Below are 20,694 nucleotides of genomic sequence, written 5' to 3' on the forward strand. Positions count from 1 at the left end.
AAGTAATAAACTTCCCAAGTAGGTAAGATGACGTAAAATACCAAGAAGTAAATGTTTTGTACGCACACACACAGCAGCGTGTCTGTTGCAAACCTTTTGTTTTTTTATATTTCAGTAAAATCTACTTTCATACACTTTGAAACAAGAGTACAACAAAATAGAATATACTTCAAATGTTGAATATACAAACAGTTCAGTCCGAACACAAACATCTTTCTATTGTCCCTTTTTTCAGATTAAAATAAAATAAAAAAAGTAATGAAATATTAAGCCAAAATGGCAGAGACTCTATTATCTGGCAAACTGTTTTACAGGCATAGTAAAGTGACGTGGGATCTACAGTGGTTTCATTGTCAATGCAGCCATTTTGCATAAACTTATTTTTAATGCCCCTTTTTTAAAAAGTAAAATAATTTCATGACTACATTTTTTTACATACATTGATATTACTTTTTGGTTTCTTTATTCTTTTTGCTCTTATTCACGTTCTTCGTTGGGATGAGGAGAGCGAACGAAAAACAAGTTTTAAGAATTGAGATGTAGCCAAGATTTTTGGGGTCAGATACAGGATTAACTCATGACTACAGATTTTCCTGAAGGTTGGAAGCGCACTACAAACAATCTGTTCATGGATCTACAACGTGTTATTGGTCGACGGCTCGATAAGAGTCGGGGAACCGATGATTAAACAAATATTAGATCCGCTCGTTTCAATAATACTGTGCTTGGTACAAGGTATCAAAACACAAAAACTAATTTCTGTTTACTGTTCAGACAAAATATGAAAAAAGAAAATTTGAATTTAAATCTAAGGCTGTTCTGTTAACTTTAGCTCCGTAAACTGTATAGTAGATATATATATATTTATATAAATATGTACATACACAACCATGGTCTGTATCTTAGGGCTTCTCTCAGCACCTCTATCACTAGTGTAGCACCACAAACACTTGATGCACAGTGATGAACGTTTTCATAACAAGTTGCTGGTTTTAACATCCGTGGAGGAAAAAATAGGAAACAAATGTCTACAAAAGTTTCATTACAGCCTCCACATTTAGTTTTTTTCTTCTTTGATAGTTCATATTTTGCTCGGTTGTAATTATTTGCTGTTTTGTAGTGTTTGCTTTTTCTTCTTTAATATTTTTAAACGGTTTTTTTTTTCTCCAAATTTGAGTCAGTGATGGTGATCTATTTAGAAGGCAGACATTGTAGTGATCACGGTTGGTCCCTTAACCTTTCCCAACAACTTCCTTTTAAAGTCTTTGTGTATTCCTATGTTGAAGGATCCAGTTAAAGTTTCGAACACAACGCTCCAAGGGCGTCGGTGACGGCGTGATTTGTGAAAGAAACAGACGTGGTTCCCTTTCAGTCCGAGGCAGCAACAGGGAAGAATTGAAGACAGGTTGAGGACTAAAAACAGGCCTTCAGACATCTTTAAAGTCTCAGAGACTGCTGCTGGTTATCACAAGAGTAAAAATGACTTCAGACATGTACAAACTAACCCTCTCTGGCAGAGATGGGTGCTGGGAAATGTTTCAACACTCAGGCTCTTCAGTCTTCATCGTCACATCGGGGGTTTGCAGGTTGATAACCACCTCGGCGTCCACCTCAGAATTCTGGACATTCTGTTGGACTGCTGCCGTCAACGGTACCTGCAAAGACTGCACCTGGACCCCAGCAGCCTTCAGCTTCTCCAACGCAACTCCTCCAGTCGACGGCGCTCCTATCACCAGCTCTGAGCCGTTAATGACGCCGCTGATAATGTGAGGCTGTGCCGTCATCGTCTGATTGGCTGCTGTCACCGTTACCGTCCCCACCCTGCCTGCGATGCTCCCCGGCTGCGACACCACTAGAGTCTGTTGTGTCTGCGTTGGCACGGTGAGTCTCATCACTTGCGTTCCCGGAGCAACGCCGACAGGAGCCAGGGCCCGAACGGTCAGGGGACTGCCGAGGAGGCTGATGCCTGCCGAAGATGCACCGACGCCGGGCTTGTTAGTGCCGGTGGAGGTCTGGAGCTGACACTGAGCTAGCTGGTGTGCTGGGATTGTGATGATCTTGGCGAGCTGGACGGTGATCTTGTCTCCGTTCTCTGCTGTGGCTGGGACCATGGTGGGTATTGTCTGGATCACAACCTACACAAAAATATGAATACATCTTAAATATAGAGAAATATCAAGAAATAAATTCAATGTAGAATTTTCACCAGGGGATCGGCTGAAAAGGTTCATTCTACCTGGCTGTCCCTCTTTTGTTATGCTGAACGACAGTTCTTCCCTTTGATTAACAACACTTCAGTATCTTGTACGTTCTACTGTTTTCTAATCTTCTGTACATCCCCAAATAAAACTTAATCAAATATAAGAATTCAAGAACTTGATACTCTCCAAAATACAAAAGAATGATGCAAAACCAGTCGTGATGATAGAATCTACAATTAATTTAATATCCTATCATGCTTTTAATATTACACAGCAGTATATAACATTAAATCTCGAGGGTATGATTAATTAAATGAATGTGACCTGGACCTGCATTAAAAGGACGGATGGATTAATTAGCAACAACCCAAACGTTCTCTGATAAAACTAATATGAGTTTCCTCACTGCTGTGGTGAGAAGTGCAGATAATCTGCTGCAATATGTTTAAATGCATGAAAGCAAATCAGTTTCCACATGTACAAACCTTCTGTTGTGAGTTGGTGTTCCCACTGTTGGTGAGGAGGGCTGTGTGGCCGACAGCCCCTGTGGTTCCTGTGGTTCCTGCCGGCTGCTGTACAGCAACGGTAGAGATCTTCTGACCCAGGGATGTTGTCATGACTACAGGCACCTGCATGGCCACCCGCACCGTCCTGCAGACAAGAGGTCAGAGAGCAGAGAGTCAAAAGCTAGTATTTGGTGTTAGGAAGAAAGAGTAACATTTGCATCTGCTCTCCTGAAGGTCGTCTTCTCTGCAGGAGTCTAACCTGGGCCCTGTGGCGTTAGGGATGATCGTTGCGTGAGACTGCTGGGGCTGACTCCCATCTGTTGCTCCAGTAAACGACAATATACGATGACTCCCTGCTGCACCACCTCCTGCCACGTTCTTGCTCCCCGTGGCGACAGGAGCTTGAACCACGTTGGCTCTGTTCCCGGCCCGCAGTATGTTGGGCTTCTTGGAGGACGATAGCTCGGTCACCTGGAGCAGCATGTCCGAGGGTGGAGGCACGCGCTCATAGGATGCAGCTGTGTCTGAGCCCATCAGATCATCAGGGGCTGACATGTCTGTCATGTCGTCGTCAATGATGACAATGTTTTTGGGCATCTCTTTGAACTGGTAGACCAGCCGCTGGCCCTCTACTTTGGCGAGGATGCCGCGCTGGTAGTAATATCTGAAGAAAAAAAGGGTTATCAGTGACGATGCTACATCCCACAAACACAAATAAAGAAAACTGGTGTGAGATCTCCCTCAGGGACACACACTCCTCACCTGAGAGCCCGTCCCATGGTCTCATAGTTCATGTCTGGCTTGTTCTTGTGTTTGCCCCACAGCTTGGACACTGCCTTTGAGTCGACCAGTTTGAAGATGCCCTTCTCCCTCTGTGTCCACTTGATATACCTGGGACATGTTTTCTTGTCCTGGAGGAGGTCCAGCAGAAACTCCCACAGGTAGGTGGTGCTGCCTGCTGGAAGTCATAGTAAATTTAATGCACTGCTAAACGCCAATTCATCTTTATCAGAGAACAACACAATTAATACAACAGATAGATTTAAAACCAGGTGTCATCTGCTGTGTCATTGTTTTGAAGACATGACACAGAAGATGAAATTCATTGAGATTCACTTAAATGCTTAAGGGACAGGTGAAATGTATTTTATTAGCACTCTTAGCCTGGAAAGAGTTATTTAAGTGGTGTTTCAGACAATGGCTGACGATTTAAGTGACGTGAGCGATATTGAAGCAGAGTAACGCAGAGTTTTATTGATGAAAACTACATTCATGTGCAGACAATATTCCTGCGGATCAACACTCAGTCGGTAACCGGAGTGTTTGAGGAGGAGGAAGAAGGGGGTTCTCTGCGTTTACCGTCTTTTTTAGGGACTTTTTCCCAATTTAGGGAAACTATAATGAATTACACAGAAAGCCAATTCTTTAAGCTATCAAATGTTTTTATTTCATGTCTATCTGCTTCAGAATGTATTGTTAACATTAGCAACTCTGTAAGATCGTCAGAAAACCCTCAGGTTATATTTTCAAACAATGATTGGGTTTTGGACTGCCTTTATATTTGGCACCTTAGGTCTTAATTGATTAATGTCTAAGAGTATGTGCAAAAAACCTGTGAGATACCTTTGCCTTCTCTTGGTTTCTTCTTGATGCCGAGGTCTGGGGAGCCGTTGGAAACAGCTGACTGATGTGTCTTTGGCTTCCGTCCGGCTACAAAGGAAACAGTTTTACATTTAACATCATCACTGTCCTATGATGCTCAGTTGAGACCCAACAATAAAAGGTCAACCACTAGATGGTGCTCTTGCATTACATCTTCCAGAGTAATTGAATAATTGACTTCAGGTCCTGGTTTAATGTCTGTGGCCTGGATTGTGAAGTAAACTTTATCAGCCAACACATTAGTTTTCAATTTTAAACAAATGTTTCCCTTTTTCCAAAGCTTGACCCCCATTCTGCCTAAAAGCCTTTTCTACAATTCTACAATACTGAAGACTCACGTCCTAGATGAACTCTGACAAACTACGACTACAAGATGTTTTTCCTCACCTCTCCTCTTTCTGACAGGCTCGTGATCAGGTTCTGGATCCTCCAGCAGTGTCCCAATCTCCTCCTCGTCCTCCTCCTCCTCCTCACAGCAATCCTCTGTGGAGATCTCCACCTCCGTGTCTGCAATCATGTCAGGACGCATGGCAGCGTGGAGCAAGTCCGGTGTCATGATGCATGGTGAGAAAAAGGCTTCTGGGTGGAGGAAAGAAGAATGAGTTTTGCTTTGAAGCTGCATCATAAAGTTTCCTCATAGGGAAGCAAAATGTTTAAATATTTATTTTACAACAGGAACATAATATATTAGGCTGTTACTGTAAAACTCAAGTTCGAAAGAATTTGACATGACATGCAATTTGTTTGCACGAGTCAGATGAGGGAGAACACTTGATGTTGCTCTGATTGTCTGTGGTGCCTCCTCTGCTGCCTCACATGTGGAAATCAAACACGTGAAACCACAGATTTCATTACAAAGTTACATTTCATTTTAACCTCACCTTTGCTGTGAGTGTATAAAATATTTTCACATGACGCTTTTTAGATGCTTTGGTGTCATGATCATCTGCTCGGGACGGCTTTGCTGGATTTCTACATTTTCATAGCAAAAAACAAAGTAACATAACGGACTGACTTAACTGATAGATCATGAGGCCAAATAGGCTGACAGTGAGCACCCTCTGCTGGATAATGAGGCAAACAACACTGTGTATTTTGAAATGGAACAGGTCATTAAAATAAGAAAGTTTCCCCCTAACGTATGAATGACGGTTTGAATTTTGAATAAAAAGTGAATTAATATAACAGCCTTAATATAATACAAACAAGCAACTACTTAAGTAACTTATACTCATATTATTTGAGAACTAATAATAAAAAATAAAATAATTTTAAAAATCCTACTATTTTTTGAGCTTTAATTATTATCGAAGTAGGATACCATAAATGGTTTAAACCATGGAAAAGATGACAGGGCAGCAAAAATCTCATTGACCAACCAACATTTCACTATTTATTCACAATAAGAGTTTATTGCCTTATTTATGAGACATTACAGACATCAGCTGAAAGTATAGTTTGTTCCAAATTGTGTAAACCCTTGTGTTCTCCTGTTTATCAGCTTGTGTGCGTTACCTGGACTACGACCCTCTCTGAGGCTGGAAGGTGAATCCATGCGTAGTAGAGCCTCTGCAGCCTCGATGGTCTTGTCAGAGCAGTGGACATTAGTGCCATGGACAGAAGCTTCCACTAAAACACACAAAAACACACACAGAATCAATTAGCAACCTTTTTTTTTTTTATTAATCCTGCACAGAGACACTTCATACGTGCTGCCACATGTTTAATCATGTTAAAGTACACTATGTTAACCTGTTGGTTTTAACAATGTTTAATTTCCTATTAGTCAACTCTTTAAAGCATCATTAATACAATGTTGCACATGCTGCAAAACAAAATGCTACTACATGGCGCCCCCTAGTGAAAAACAATTGCGGGAGGGACACTGCTAAAACATTCACCTGATGTAAAAGACAATGGAATGTATTTATTTTATTCTCTTCCCCTTTACATTTGTTGAACTATCTTGACAATTTTTACCCTGCACCTGGTCCTTTTGTCTGACGCTGAAAGACAACAGAACAGCTTGAAAATACAGATCGACGAGAGGTTAGGTAACATCAGCGGCACCTACAGCTGCCCACCAGTATCTGCATGTGTGCAGTTAAACACCCTGAAGGACCCTGGGAAGGAGCCCAGGGCCCCTGCTGTTGTTGTCAATCACCGGTGGGAAACACGAGAATCTTCACCACCCTGCCCTGTCCATGTTTGGCTATCTCACCGAGGCAACAGGCACTGCATCGGGGAGAGAGACGGGCTATCTTTAGATTGTCTCACTTAATTCAGTTCCTCTCACAAACAAACAGGACATACTGGCAGCGATCGCAGCAGAGACCCTATAGCCTGCTGGGCTGCCCTTGAAAACACTGCTCTGTAATAAGACCACCAGAAGGTGTGAGGTCACAGAGCTGCAGCTGCAGCCTGACCTACATAAGCACATATAGAAGTTGTAGCCTATATATATATATACATATATGTGAAGTTATTCACATATATGTATGTATATATAAAGTCAGTCTATGGTGTCAGGAATTGGATTTACATTGAATTATTGAATAATAAAAAAAGAAAAAGCATTGAGAATGTTGCAACAGATAAGCGTTGAGTGTGTAAATGCGTCGGGATACTGAAGTACGTTAACAACATGTACATTATGCAGCTATAGTACAATGTAAAGGCGCCAAGAATAGCAGCAGGTCCGACAGAAAGTAGTGCTGCCTGTGATGACTTCCGTGTTTACACTCCTCATCCTTTCCCTCCAGTTCTCTTCGAAGAAGATCACAAATCCTCTTGTCACTCAACAACCACCTCGCCTCCTATTGGCTCGCTCTCCGATTGACAGCCGCCCCCCGGTGAAATCTCATTGGACCCCAGCCTGCGTTTTAAACCACCCCGTACGCTATTGGACCAACGGGAGAGTCGGTAGAAGACACCCCGCCCCTCACATAAACAATGCTTCCGCCATCGAAATGAGACCAAATACTTTGAATATAACAATTAAAACCGGAGTGGGGAACCAGAGGGCGTGTGTGTGACACATCACACACTCAACACACGGCGAACACGCACTGAATGAGACCGAAACGTGTTGGTGTGCGTCAATATGGTCGAAGGCTGAAGCCGCACTAGGAACAAGTAGAGGGAAGAAAGCGAGAGCCAGGCCGTCCCACGCTTCAGTCTCACACACACGATAACGGAAACCATCAGACATCTGTATCACAACCTTCAGCACGACACGTGTTACCACGAGCTCCACAACCAACGATATCCCAAATACAGCACGTTTTATCGCGAGAATTAGCCGCAGCGTGTTGTTAATCGGTCCACTATTACTGCACGATATTCCTACAAACTGCACAAACTACAGGCGGCAACTGTTACACACTCGTCACAAAGGTCGACCATCACGCTGACAGAGGTGCAGCGTGATGGTGTGTAACAGGTAAGTGTCAGTGAAAATAAACCCACATGTCCTTCCGACTCAGACAGCGTGGCAAAGACGTAGGGAAGACAACATCTCGACACTTCCTGGTTGTGCAGAGCCGACGCGCAGACCGTTATTCTACATCTCCCTGCGCGGAAAGAGCCTGCTGCACCGTGCAGAACACGCTCCGTGCACACACCCGACTCTCCGTGCACACTGAGCAAGTTTCCCTTCTTAAACCGGGTTCGCACATCGTGTAGCAACGCCATGCAGGTTGCTACCAAGGTGATCACTTCCTGATTGCCCTCCATTACTTCAGCGCACTCCTCCGCGCACTGAGACGCAGCGGCCCGGCTTACAAACGCGAGCCGCGCGTTCGCGGCAGCTCCCGCGTCCCGGTGAGGACAACACGAAGTTACGTTACCGGCTCTGATGAGTAGATCGAGCTGGTTTGCATGCCCCTCATGCTGCGAAGTCGCCATGTTTTCCCCTTGCTGCAGATTCACATTGACTTCTCACTGAATTGTATGGGACGCCAGCTAACTCGGATCACTCCGCCCTCAATAGGAAATCTCGTCGATTTCCACGAGACGCGTAACAGCAGACGAGATGTATCCCTCCGCCGCCGACACAGGAAATCCTTCCTTCGCCCTCCCTCACTTGCGTAATGACTACGTCACATAAAGCTACACAGCGATAACTTGCTTTAAATCCACACACTGGACGAATAAATCCACTTCTTACACAACAAAGCTGCCGTTTGTACAACGAGTCCACTGTTTTAAACAACACAATGCAGCTAAACCACAACTTTTCTTAAAGATCACAAATGTTTTGGAACCACTGTGACTGCATGTGTTTGTTGCTGTCTGTAAACTATGGAGCAGCATCATTCTCTTCAAAGCTGGTTTGATCTGGGTTATTTTCAATTACTCTCCTGCAAGTTAACACATTTATCAGTTACAAGACATCATGTCCTTAATTCAGATTTCTTTTTTTCCAAGAGTAGTATGAAGAGTGGAAAGTAAAATTTAAATGCAAATTAAAATATGATTCATCAACAGTAATTAAATGCATGGGTGTGTAGAGTAGAAAATATTTATGAATTTAGTTCAGAGAGAATCAGATCATAAAAGATGAGTCCAACTCATTCTGGTCGATGACTTCACAGGATTATCTCAAACTCTTGTGCATGTGCTGCAAGTAATGGAGTGGAAATGCTTTCTTTGCATCTACAACATTTTCAACTTTTTTTTTTTTTATCTCTGCACATGTTCTCCAGTTAAATGTCCCTGTCTCTTGTCTCATTGGGACTAAGCATACACAATGTTATGGCATTTACCAAAAGACTGAAATTATATATTTACAGAGGGTCATCTTAAACACACTAGGTCCTTTTCAAGCGATGGTCACAATCCATGGTGGTTTGTACCAGGATCATTACATTTTCCGTTTTACTCCAACAATTTAAATCTCTTCATCCTTGAGCACATTTTCCTTTAAAACCGGGCTTAAAAATAAACTATATGGGCAAATCTTGTTTTCCTAGATTTCTCACATCCAAGCAGACTGAATGTGCAAAATGCACTGTCCAGTGATGTAAAATCATTTCCTGTAATTATGATCAATTCTTGATCCTGCTTAGAGATGCTTTAGATTTTGTGCAAATGCAGCTTAGAGATGTTATTTAATATGATGTGAATGAGTACAGCACCAGTACTCTTCAGTTTGAAATGATATTACCTTTGTCTTTCAATAGGTTTCATAATTACTGCACTGGACTGAACAATAGTCTCTGTTAATAGGGGATTAATAGATGATTATTGAGCAAAGCTGGACACCTCAGCTGTGCATGAAGTAGTGACTGTTCTAAAATATCCACAAGGTGGCAGTGCATGGAAACACAGCTCTGTAGATGACCAGATTGATTCTGCTGTAAATGTCAGTGACACAGACAAATATTTCAGCTCAACCACAATAAATACAAAAACACTTTCTGAGTTTGAATTATAGAAACAATGTGTGGACTGGGATTCATGTGAATTTACAAAATGTCAACATGTCTTCAAAACTCTATAATACAACAGAGACTTTCATGTGTATGCCCAAAAGGTTATGAAATCAGGAGTTAAGAGACAGAAAAGGAGGAGGAAAAAAAAGCCACAAGATAAAGGTGCAGTCATACCACAAACACTTATTTCAAAAATTATGTTGGACAGAGTAACACAAAGAATGGGTTAATTTCCACTGGGTGGATAAGTACCAGGACTTAGTCAGGGTAATATTACTAATATAATATTTATTTTATTTGATATTATTTTATTTATCAATGATACTGAATTAGGTCCGGACTTTTGCAGCAGTTTGCTTTTTACAAATGAACAAAGTAGTAGATTTCTCGCTCAGACATTTTTAAATGAAACACAGAAATCTTTGCTGCGTTCAGATGAGGGACGGCGCAGCAGACAGACGCAGGATGTAACTCAATTGTGGTGCTGAGATCATGTGTTTTTGTTTACAGCATAACTACATGGGCGGGCCCTTATTACCAAAAGCTCTCTTGACATCTTGGTCTGTGTTTTCTATGTGTGTGCCACCATTTTTTCATACTGAGATATTTGTATACTTATTACCTATGTTATTTTCATTTTTGGGCGTGGCATCTGAAGGAAACTTCGTCAACATACCTACTCGCTCCCGGTGAATCGTGCGAAGGATCTCCTGCTGTGTTCTCATCGGCTCATTTGGACATTCTCCAGAGTTTCTATCAGGCAGGAGAAACTCTGGAGAGAGTCCTCTCCCTCCTACATTTGCACTCTCACTTACAGCCCCTCGAGAGAATGTAGGAAGATTATCTGGGGTTCAGTGCATGTCCGATAGCAGCTGACTCTGGCAATAGCACCAGCTGAAAATATATACATGAATCTGTGTAAATGTGAAGGAAGCCAGGGCTCCTAATTACAAGATCAAAATGTTGGTTTAAAAAAAATTGATATATTAATCATGTTAAAGGGTAAATCAGCTTGGCTAAGGATCTAAGTTTACTCTGGGCTTTCTGGGTAGCGAGTGTAGGAGTAACACAGACTATATGATAGGCTTCCTGCACTGTGACATATAGTAGAAATGGGAAGAATGTGAAGTTGACATTAAACCTAGTTTCTGATAAACACAGAAGTATTTATTCCTCACCTGCCTCCCCTTCTGTCTCCACCTCCTGCTCATCGCCCACTTCTTGCATCAGGTACACCTCGTCATCATACACCACCAACTGGGCTGAGTAACTTTGCTCCTCCACCAGGCTGGCACCTGGCACCTCCTCCACTATGACTGCTGGGTAGTTCTCAGCCTCTCCTCTGTCCTGTACCTCTTCATAGGCCTCCTCAGCTTCCCACTCTGCTTCCACCTCTCCTTCCAGCTCTGCATCCACCTCACACTCTCCCTCCTGCTGGGAATAGTCAAGGACAACAAGTTTACCATCTGTGTCGATTAGGAACAAATTAGGTCAGAAATGAGAAAAGAAGGTGGAGTGAGGCTACATCTACATTCTTGTTTGAAAATGCATCGACTCTGCTATGAATATGCCTGGCGTCCACACTACATCTGAGTTTGACAGCCTCTTAATACAGAAATTTGGGAACACTGCTGGCCCATTTTTAGTTTGAAAATGTGCATGTCGATGCCAATGATGATGTAGACGCATGTTGGGACCTATCTATTGGTGAGCAATAGTTGGGCCTACATGTGTAGCCAAAGCATGCAATCACATGTCTCCTTTGTCCTGAAGAGAACCTACCCAATCGCTCTTCCGACCTCCAAGCAGACCTGCCTGAAGCAGACTGCTACAACTTTCCAAAAGGCAGCGAAGACAGAGTCTGCCTCATGACTTCAGCATGAGTGGCCATGAAAAACAAAATCTTGCCAGCAGAACAATAACAGGAACCACAAACCAGCCAGCAAGACCACTTCACTGGACTGCACGTCAAAAGGGACCCCCCTCTTTCATGGACTGGTAACACAACTGGGCTAATTACACTAGGCTATGCACAGGACTGTTATTTTAATAAGTGTGATGTTTGATTTGTGTTGTTGTGATATTTTGGTTATAAATTATTCGAAGCTAAACTAACTACTTTCTTTAACCTGACACCAACACCTCACACACATCTCCCCAAACTTAACAGATGACCTCAGCCGCATGGTCTAACCATTCAGTGTGGTCCTTTGTCATCATAGTAACCAACCGCCATTTTGAAGACACAACCTCACGTGCATACTCACATACACATCTGTATATAGTAAGTACACTTATAGTTAGATTGTGTGTTTATACTTTTATTATTGCCATAATAAATGTTCTTAACACACATGTTGTCTCCATTAATGTTGCATAAGTATGAATTTTGCCAACCTCTATACTGCTGAGAACTCCATCCTTCAACTTCGCTAACTACTCATGTAGTAATTTACTGATTTACATTCAGTAAATTGGATATTTTTCCCTTCCTTTGAAGGCTGGTGCCCTGAGGTAACCTTAATGTCAATTAAAGTTATTATTTAATATTAACATTTTTAATATTAATATTGAGTATTTTTCTGATAGCCAAATATATTGAACGCCCAAAGGCACAACATTCAATGATGCTACATTCAAGGCAGAATAATCCCAACACACACATAACCGCTTGCTGATTGGGTCTTATCACAACATAGCCTTTGCTGATTCCTCAGGCTCCCATCAAATGACCCCCTTCTAGAAGAAAACAACTGGTGTGCAGTTAAAATATGCATATAACAATGATACATCATTTAAATGCACAGGAGACAAGCTATTATTCCAGCAACCTTTTTTTAAGCCTAGCTCTTTCTGCAACTAACATCCAGCCCCTTCACCCCTTCCTGTTTACACCTGCACCAGTGTGCTTGATTGATAATGTGGTATACGTTTTCTGTGTGCACAGAGATTATTTAGTTTGAAAACGCAGTGTAGCCTTAGTTCTCCTTGTGTCTGTGTCGAACCCACCTGCCGAGGGTCCTCTTCAGCTGTGACATACTCCACCACTGTCCCACCAGTGTCGACCAGCACCACTGAGGTCATGACTCATGCTCCTGTGGGGTCACACAGCCAGTGATTTGCCACAGCTCCTCCAGTCTGGTGGCCTCTACCTATGTGGTGAACAACAGCCCCTAGAGAGATGAGAAGAGACCTTGATGAACAAAATGAAAAACATTTGGCCCTGTTATACCTTTTATAACTTGTGATGGGATCTCACTTCCCTGCTCTGTGTGCAAATAAGCATGTAAATCACTGCTGTATGAAAAGACAAAATGTGTTTTCACCGGTCCAACTATGACAGACAGGTTTATGTGTTTGTGTGGTGTCTGTGGGAGGGAGGGAGGGAGGGAGAGTCTGACTGTGGCCAGAGTGACGTGATGATGTGTGGTCCGCCAGATATCAACAGCGCCTCTGTAATGCAGCAATGTCAAAAGTGAGTTGAACTGAAGTCTCCCTATTTGCCTGTTCACTGTGTTCAGAGGAGTGTTTCAGAGTCGCTGATGTGTAGCTGACAGTGGATTAAATCCTCCTATGCAGAAAATGAGGGTACCTGTCAAAAAACCAATTTTTCCTTTTGGGAAATTTGTTACTGTACAGATCTGAGTGCTGACAATCTTCTCATAAAACTCTTGGCAAGACAAGTGAATACGTGTTGATTTAAAGAATCATGAATAATGATGCAACAGTGTAGAAGTTTCCCCACCAGGTAAAAAAAACCTCACATATTACACCAGACATTTTACAAGCCAAGACATGAATGTAATCAATACTTCAGGTCAGCCTCTCTCTTGCCGTGCACTTGATGGTGTGTAGATTATAAGTGTTACTTCCAGATGCTGTCATGGTCATCTGATAGTTTTAGCAGATTTGCCTCATTAATGTTATCAAATTTGAACTATTGCCATATGGACACTAAGTTTTTTTACTGTGACAATCCTCCAGCTTATTGGTCGACTCTCCTCTTTTACATGATTATAGGTCTATAGAGTGGCAATTTGGGGTTCATTACATTTTTCCCAAGGCAGAATGGGAGAGACTGTGATCAAACCCCCCCACAGCCTCCCATACTTACTACTCTGTAATGTGACTCTGCTTTGCTGCACAGCAGAAACTTTCAGTGTATAATTGAAGCATCTTACACTATTGAAAACTAATAGTTTATTTAGGTTTTTATATTAGTTGAACATGGGCACAATAGCTGATATGTAAAAATGAAATAAATGGGTTTGTTGTCGATACAAAAGGAAATGGACAGGTGAAGCCAGTGGGCAAGTTACGTTACCAGTGTGTGTGTGACTGAACATAATCTAGAATCAACTATTGAAGTATTGGCACATCTTGACTACTCATGCTTCTTTACAATTCTCCACAATTTATACAAAATAAAAGTAATGAAAGCAAAACATAACTGCAATGTACTTCTTCTGTCCTGACTGTAATCCAGCAACTCATTATGGGCCTGAGATCTCCTGGATGTCAACCCTTCTTGTATTGGCCCACAGGAAGCATCTGTCTGCTTTTACAGGAAGAAATGCACTGACAGGAATCCAAATCATTCCATCAAATACACAGTTTGTCCAGTGGACGACTGAGGCAGGCTGGACTGGAGCCATGGTAACAGTTGCTAAGAACCACAGGGCGTTCAGTTCCTGTTCTGTGCTGCCGTGCATTGTGACAATAGGATATAAGTCAAAGGTAAGGCCCAAGGAGGGATGGGTTAGCGCACACACACACACACACACACACACACACACACACACACACACACACACACACACACACACACACACACACACACAGAGATGTTGACTACTCCACCCACTATTGCTTGGTTTTTAAAGGACTGTCTTTGCCACTGACCTACTGAGATTTGATTTGGTGCATTGTTGCAGTGGTCACAGCTTTCAAAATGAGGTTAAAAAATTACAATACTATTTAATGTGCTGGTAAACTGGTGTGTGAAACCCCTTCCTGTGCTACATCTTAAGTGGCTGATCATTAAATCTCTCTCTAGAGCAGCAATGTAAGTGGGGCTGTATTATGGCAGAGATAACATTTGTTAGGAATGTGGAGTCTTTTTCTGGTCTAGCTGAAACCAAATAAAACACAAAGGCAAATTATCGCAAGCTACAAATATTCCCATCTACACCTAACTAGCTTACTACATCAGTAACCAGCAAAATCCATTGCCAAAAAGAATTGAGAAGCTGCTGTTCTCTATCAGTGTCTGATATCAGATGACCCAACAGCAAACTCCATAGAAGAATGGAAAGCTTAGAAGACGTAGCGACTAAGTAAAGCAAACAGGGTGTAGATCACTTGAAGCACTGATTGGTCCGGTATGTGCAGGTGACAGTGTTTGAATTACTCCCTGTACGCTCTTTTTTTGTATCTTTATACAGCTACTTCCATCACTTGTCATATATAGAAGGAAATACACCACTGCATCTCTGCCCTCTGGATAACCCCAGGCTTTTCACTCTGGCATCAAGTGGTTCATCAGAACCGCTAACACTTTGCCTTTACACAATTAAAACATACTGGTCCAGAGCTTGTTCAGCTCAGGGTGGTCACCCTCTGCTTAAAGATAATCTTACAAAAAAATTCTTGAAATTCTTCTGCAGGCACAAGGACCGGGATTAGAGAGGACATTCTCACTGGCACTTCAGTTTCTCAACCTTTTTCAAAGCAAAAGTTGGACCATAATGCTAAATAATCCACAATATAAATTCATGCATGGTCCCTGGCATGTTGTGGCCAAGGCTGGGGGTGTTATGTTTCTGCTTCTTCAAACTTGGCAAAAACTTCTACTTGGACTCAAGGTTTAACTGATTAGATTGTGGCAGTCAAAAGGTCAAGGTCACTGTGAACTCAAATAACTCAAGAATTCACAATTAATAATGTTAAAATACACTTCATACATTTCACTAAATGTATTCTAGGTCTTCACTGCATATGTTACATGAGTATGAACAGACCTGCATGTAAACTGCAATTTGACTGTTTGGTGAAGGCGAGGCAGTGATTGCAGTTAATTTTGTATAAACCTTAAGCAGCCTGAACATGCAGCGCCCTTGGTGTGTATGAGCACATGCTCAGTTACTTGACCCCTGCATAATGGATGAACCAAGCTGTGCCAGTGCTCTCTTTGCTACTGAGACCAACATGCTATCAGCTCGGATGGAAACCCTCTGGTCAATTATTTAAACACATGCAGCAAGCGCTCATCTACAGAGCTGTACATACTGTTCATGGGGGAGCATCCCAGAAAATCTCAACAGAAAAGGTTGGCACAAGTAAAATGTTCAAGACCACATAGGAATAAACCAACTGACTCTAATCTATATTTCTGCTCATCTCACATTCAAAAAAATCTTTTCTAATATTTCATGCTTCATCTGATGTTTCACGGTCTTTGCTCCCTGGCTCAGAAAGAAACTAACCAGATAAAAGTAAGTACAAGTGCTGCACAATGTGTTATTTTCCTGCTAAACTGACAGAAGTTATTATGCAAGCTCATAGTCGAGTTAAAGATTGTGACACACTGGGTTTTTTTTTGCAGCAGCAGCAGCAGCAGATCATTTCGTTAGATTGACACAGTCTATTGTATGTGTGTGTGTTCCCTTGGTCAACAGTGATCGGGCATTGAAATGACAGTTTGCTTTACTAGACCCTTCATTAAAGTCGCAGGTGGGGAACATCTTGCCTTCACATACAGTCGATGATACAAGTCATAAATACAAAAAAGCTATTCAGCAATACAGAAACTTCGAAAAGCAGATGCAGAATGTTGCAGTTTACGAGACAAATTATTTTTTGTTTAAGCAGAAGACAAGTCAGTGTGTTTGCACAGATACTGTCATAGTGATTAAAGGGGAAATGTCAGAGTCATTACAGCTGGAACCATGCAGCTAACCTGGATGAGCTCCAAGGACAAAATGCTCTTTGATAAAGTAAATGACAAAGTTTTGGTGTTTAACAGCTAGCTTCTACAAGACCTCACTCTAATGGAAACTATGAAGCTACAAGATGTGTGGGGAGCGAGAAATTAGCCATGAAGCTGAAACTTTTTTCAGAAGGAGCTGCTGTGGAGCTGCTTAAAATATTTTTCAGACATTTTTCTCAAGGAACCATTTCCCGTTTTTTTCTCTGGGGCTGCGATGATACAACAAACACACTTCACAGTTGAGTTTCGTACAAGGTGAGGATTTGTTGGAGCAAATGTTTTGGCTAGAACCAGCAGTGAGTCACATCACCAACATCATCACTAGCATATGACATCGGAACCATTTCCAGCCATTGCCTCAGATAGGTCACTGTGTTCAATAATTTAGTATGGCATGGAGCTTCACATGTATGCAACATACATCCTGCAGGGAGACTTCTGAAAAAAAATATTAACACACACACACACAATGCAAACACACATACAGGATGTGTCAAGGTTGGAGTTTCTTAATCAGCATTTGCAGGTTGTGTTGTATCAAACAAGTATAACAGGAACTTCTGGATGACTGCGAACACGTGGCTGCTTTGTCGCTTCTCAGCTCAAACAAAATGAACAATGAGCTTGAATGATAGCTTGAATTAAAACCATTTCAAAAAACGAATATTTTAGAAACCAGCAGCAGATATGTGTCATGTTAAACCGTCATTTTACAGGTCAAGAGCAGTCCATCAATGTGACCTTTGTTCTCCTTACAGCTAGCTACAAGTCATGTTGGTATTAAGATTGTAAATGTCCCTGCTCCAATTAGAGTACATAATTGTGGATGAGAGACAGCTACGTGTCTACATGTTCAGTTCACTTATAACTTTTGATTAAAAGGCTGACAAGCAGTTTGTTGCCCTAGTTCATGGTGAATCAGTAACAGTCTCAGGACTCCGCAAGATACAGCACAGTCATCCTGACAGGCCATGTTTTTCACAACGACGTCCCACAGAGCACATCAAAACAAAACGAAAGAGGAAAAATGTAAAAACTTGCCTCGGCACAGAAAAGTCCATGTGACCACGCTGGCGTGCATCTTTAATCCACAAGGAGACAGGGTGTGAAGGAATGAGTGATGTTTTCTCAGCATGGTAAGAGAAAGGAACAGAACAGTTTCTCTGACTCTCTCCCACACCTCCTTTGTCTGACATCCATCCATCCATCGGGCCAACCATCTCATTTGCCTGCCTGCATGTTCCCTGGGTGGAAGGAACCTCTCACAGCGACGCAGCACTTCTCAGACCCTGCCCTGAGCTCGGATCACATGACGAGGGCGGGACACACACGCAGACACACACACACACACAGACACACACAGACAGAGTCACATGATCTTTCAACAACAGAGCTTTTGTTCCAAGTAACTGGGGCTGCCTTGTGCCCTGCCCTCAACCAACACACACGTGCACACACACACCAGTGACACAAAAAGCTAATTCATTACTTGATATCAATTTAGCCTATTCACACGTCACTCTCAACACAACTTGGTTGTTTTAGCGTTGTAGTTCTTTTATATTATTTCTCTCAGGACTCAATATTCAGTACATTAGTTGTAAGGCTGGTTCCTTGTGACCGCAGTTCCCTGAAGGGTCTAGGATATGAAATGTTAAATGGTCTGGGTCAAAACAAGGCTCATACATCTGAAATGTTCCTTTAAACAATATAAACTAGACTAAAAATGAGAGCAGTGAATGGTAAAAAGAATGCAAAGGGAATAGATGCAGTAACAAGCAGAGACATTGTTTATGATGTACACATGAAATCAATGCAGCATCTCTCTCACATCATTCTTGACCTCATAATGTTTCCCATGGAGATTAAAGAAATTCATGACACTTGACCTAATTTTTCATTATACATGTCAAACCGCAGCTAGTATCTGTATCAGGTTTCAATAGAGCTGTTATCTATCTTCAGCACAGAGCACTCACACACAACCCTGTCGACCCCACAAAAACCTTCAGACCACAGTTCAACTGCTGGGTCAGACTGCAGAATCTACCGCCTGAGCAAAAGGCAGACAGGTCAATCATTCACCAGCACAAAGTAGAGATTCTACTATACAGGTCGGGGTCGACAACCTGGTGAATATATATTGTGGCTGAACTTGAAGACATCGATGATTTATCTTTAAAGATATTCGTAAAGATGTCATTGGAAACTACACCGTCTACTTGTATAACATGGAACTTTGCAACATTCACAAACCAACAGAAGGATTTCCTACTAGATGATAGCTGATTGGGGAAAAGGATTGTGATTGCCCACAGCACTGTGGCCTTGCATTGGTTTTCTCTGACTTCCTCCCACAGTCCAAAGACACGCATATTTGGGTGAGGTTAAAGCTGTTAAACTGTACTGGGTTATACTGAGAGGTGTTCCTACTATTTTGATAAACATAATAGTCATGGGATGGACACATTATTAGCAACAACTCTCAATATAACCCAGCTCAGGTATTTACTATCATTATTATAATAAATATAACTCAGCAGTGATGTGGACATTAGAGGGTGACTGGATGACAGAATATCATACTGAACTGAGTCAGACAACAGGCACAGCACTGGACATTTAAAATACTCAAAAGGCTCTATCAAATATTTTTTTGATGAACAAGTATTTTGACATCTCAAACTAGAATACACTAAATCACATGCACATCAAGCAGAGGGACCTGTTTGTACAAGCTTTATTCAAGGAGCTCTTAACAAAGTCTTAGCATGTTGACTGGCTGCCACCAGCATCTCTGGCCTACTTCTCACCACCTGTTACCATATCACACTATAGCATTGCTCTCTCTACTTACTCAGCGGGACCAGTGTGAGTTCAGCATGTTGACACTAATCTGGTTTGCTCGTGTTAATACCTGAGACACATGAAAAACAGGTAACGAGGTCAGAGGCACAATCAAAGTTGGCTCCTGATGATAACCCTCTGCTCTCAGCCGCAGTTCGTCCTGGTGACACATGAGCCACTGACTGGACACGAACCTGCGGTGAAACACAACATGCACCACCAGCAGCCACTGTGCCTCCGGTACCTCTGCTCCTCAGTGCACCTCCTGTCAGCAATGCATGATCACCACACTCCTGCTGTTCAGTTATTCACCAGCACTACAACCTGCTGTTCACAAGTGCTGTGCAGAGCACGTCGCACTCATGACCAACAAACTGACAGTTGACATGAACTTAGCTAGCGTTAGCACGCTGGTTTAGCATTGCGAGCAAAACGAGCTGTCACAGAAAGCAACGCGACAAACCATGTGGCTAATGTTTGCTAGTCGCGTAGCGTCACTTACCGGCTAACACCGTTAGCTTCTTCTTCCTCCTAACGAGAACAAAGTTCGTTGACACGGAGCAGCCTGACGTTAGCCGTGGCTAATGGGAGTTTGCTCCGTGCGTGTGACATCCAGGAACCCCTCTCCTCCTCCTCCTCGTCCTCCCCCTGTTCTCGACCCTCAGCCGGAGGAGTCCCGCCGCCGCTGCGTGTGTTCGGGTCGCGGAGCCCCGGTGGAGCCCGCAGGCAGACGGACCGTGTGAAGAGCCCGCTGCTCCCGGAGCTTCACGCGGGACAGAGTGCGGAGGAGAAGCCGAGACTGAGTCCACTTGGTTCCTCCGCTTGTTAGGGCAAATAAAACTCGTGACGTCACGTCGAATCATAAACAACCAGCGCTCCACAGAGTAAACGCCCCCCCCCACACACACACACACACACTTAACTTTCATGTGTTTTGTTTTTTAATAGAAATCCATGTTCAGATTTTAAAAGAATTGGTTTCTTGCTTTTCTTTACTTAAAGTGCATCGAGGTTAATGATCGTGAGGATCAGAAGTTACTCATTGAAAACTAGAC

At 42.5% G+C, this 20,694-nt stretch overlaps 1 protein-coding gene across 11 annotated transcripts; it reads right to left on the reverse strand.

Moving 5' to 3' along the window:
- Positions 1-81: 81 nt before the first annotated feature.
- LOC109627673 (ETS-related transcription factor Elf-2-like) lies at positions 82-20,502 on the reverse strand. Of its 11 annotated transcripts, none has more exons than XM_069530520.1 (11): positions 20,142-20,480; positions 17,834-18,086; positions 12,814-12,977; positions 10,983-11,235; positions 5,885-5,998; positions 4,757-4,948; positions 4,331-4,417; positions 3,470-3,662; positions 2,967-3,371; positions 2,687-2,852; positions 82-2,135 (listed from the first exon to the last, which is right to left on the reverse strand). In XM_069530520.1, the coding sequence occupies exons 3-11, from the start codon at positions 12,886-12,888 to the stop codon at positions 1,539-1,541; spliced, it is 2,082 nt and encodes a 693-aa protein (XP_069386621.1). In that variant the 5' UTR covers positions 12,889-12,977; positions 17,834-18,086; positions 20,142-20,480; the 3' UTR covers positions 82-1,538. The 11 variants fall into 11 exon arrangements, with proteins under 11 accessions (XP_069386621.1, XP_069386618.1, XP_069386620.1 ...); XM_069530517.1 differs by having other exon boundaries at positions 3,470-3,665; XM_069530519.1 differs by having other exon boundaries at positions 10,983-11,238; positions 20,142-20,466.
- Positions 20,503-20,694: the final 192 nt, after the last annotated feature.

This window comes from Paralichthys olivaceus, chromosome 8 (assembly GCF_024713975.1).
Source record: "Paralichthys olivaceus isolate ysfri-2021 chromosome 8, ASM2471397v2, whole genome shotgun sequence".
In the NCBI taxonomy this organism is placed as follows: Eukaryota; Metazoa; Chordata; class Actinopteri; order Pleuronectiformes; family Paralichthyidae; genus Paralichthys; species Paralichthys olivaceus.

Excerpts from the sequence above, each read along its gene's own strand:
- LOC109627673 (XM_069530516.1), bottom strand. The coding sequence starts at position 12,888 with ATGACCTCAGTGGTGCTGGTCGACACTGGTGGGACAGTGGTGGAGTAT. Across the intron at positions 3,666-4,330 it reads GAAACCAAGAGAAGGCAAAG|CAGGCAGCACCACCTACCTG; the intron begins GTATCTCACAGG and ends TATGACTTCCAG. Across the intron at positions 2,136-2,686 it reads ACACCAACTCACAACAGAAG|GTTGTGATCCAGACAATACC; the intron begins GTTTGTACATGT and ends ATTTTTGTGTAG.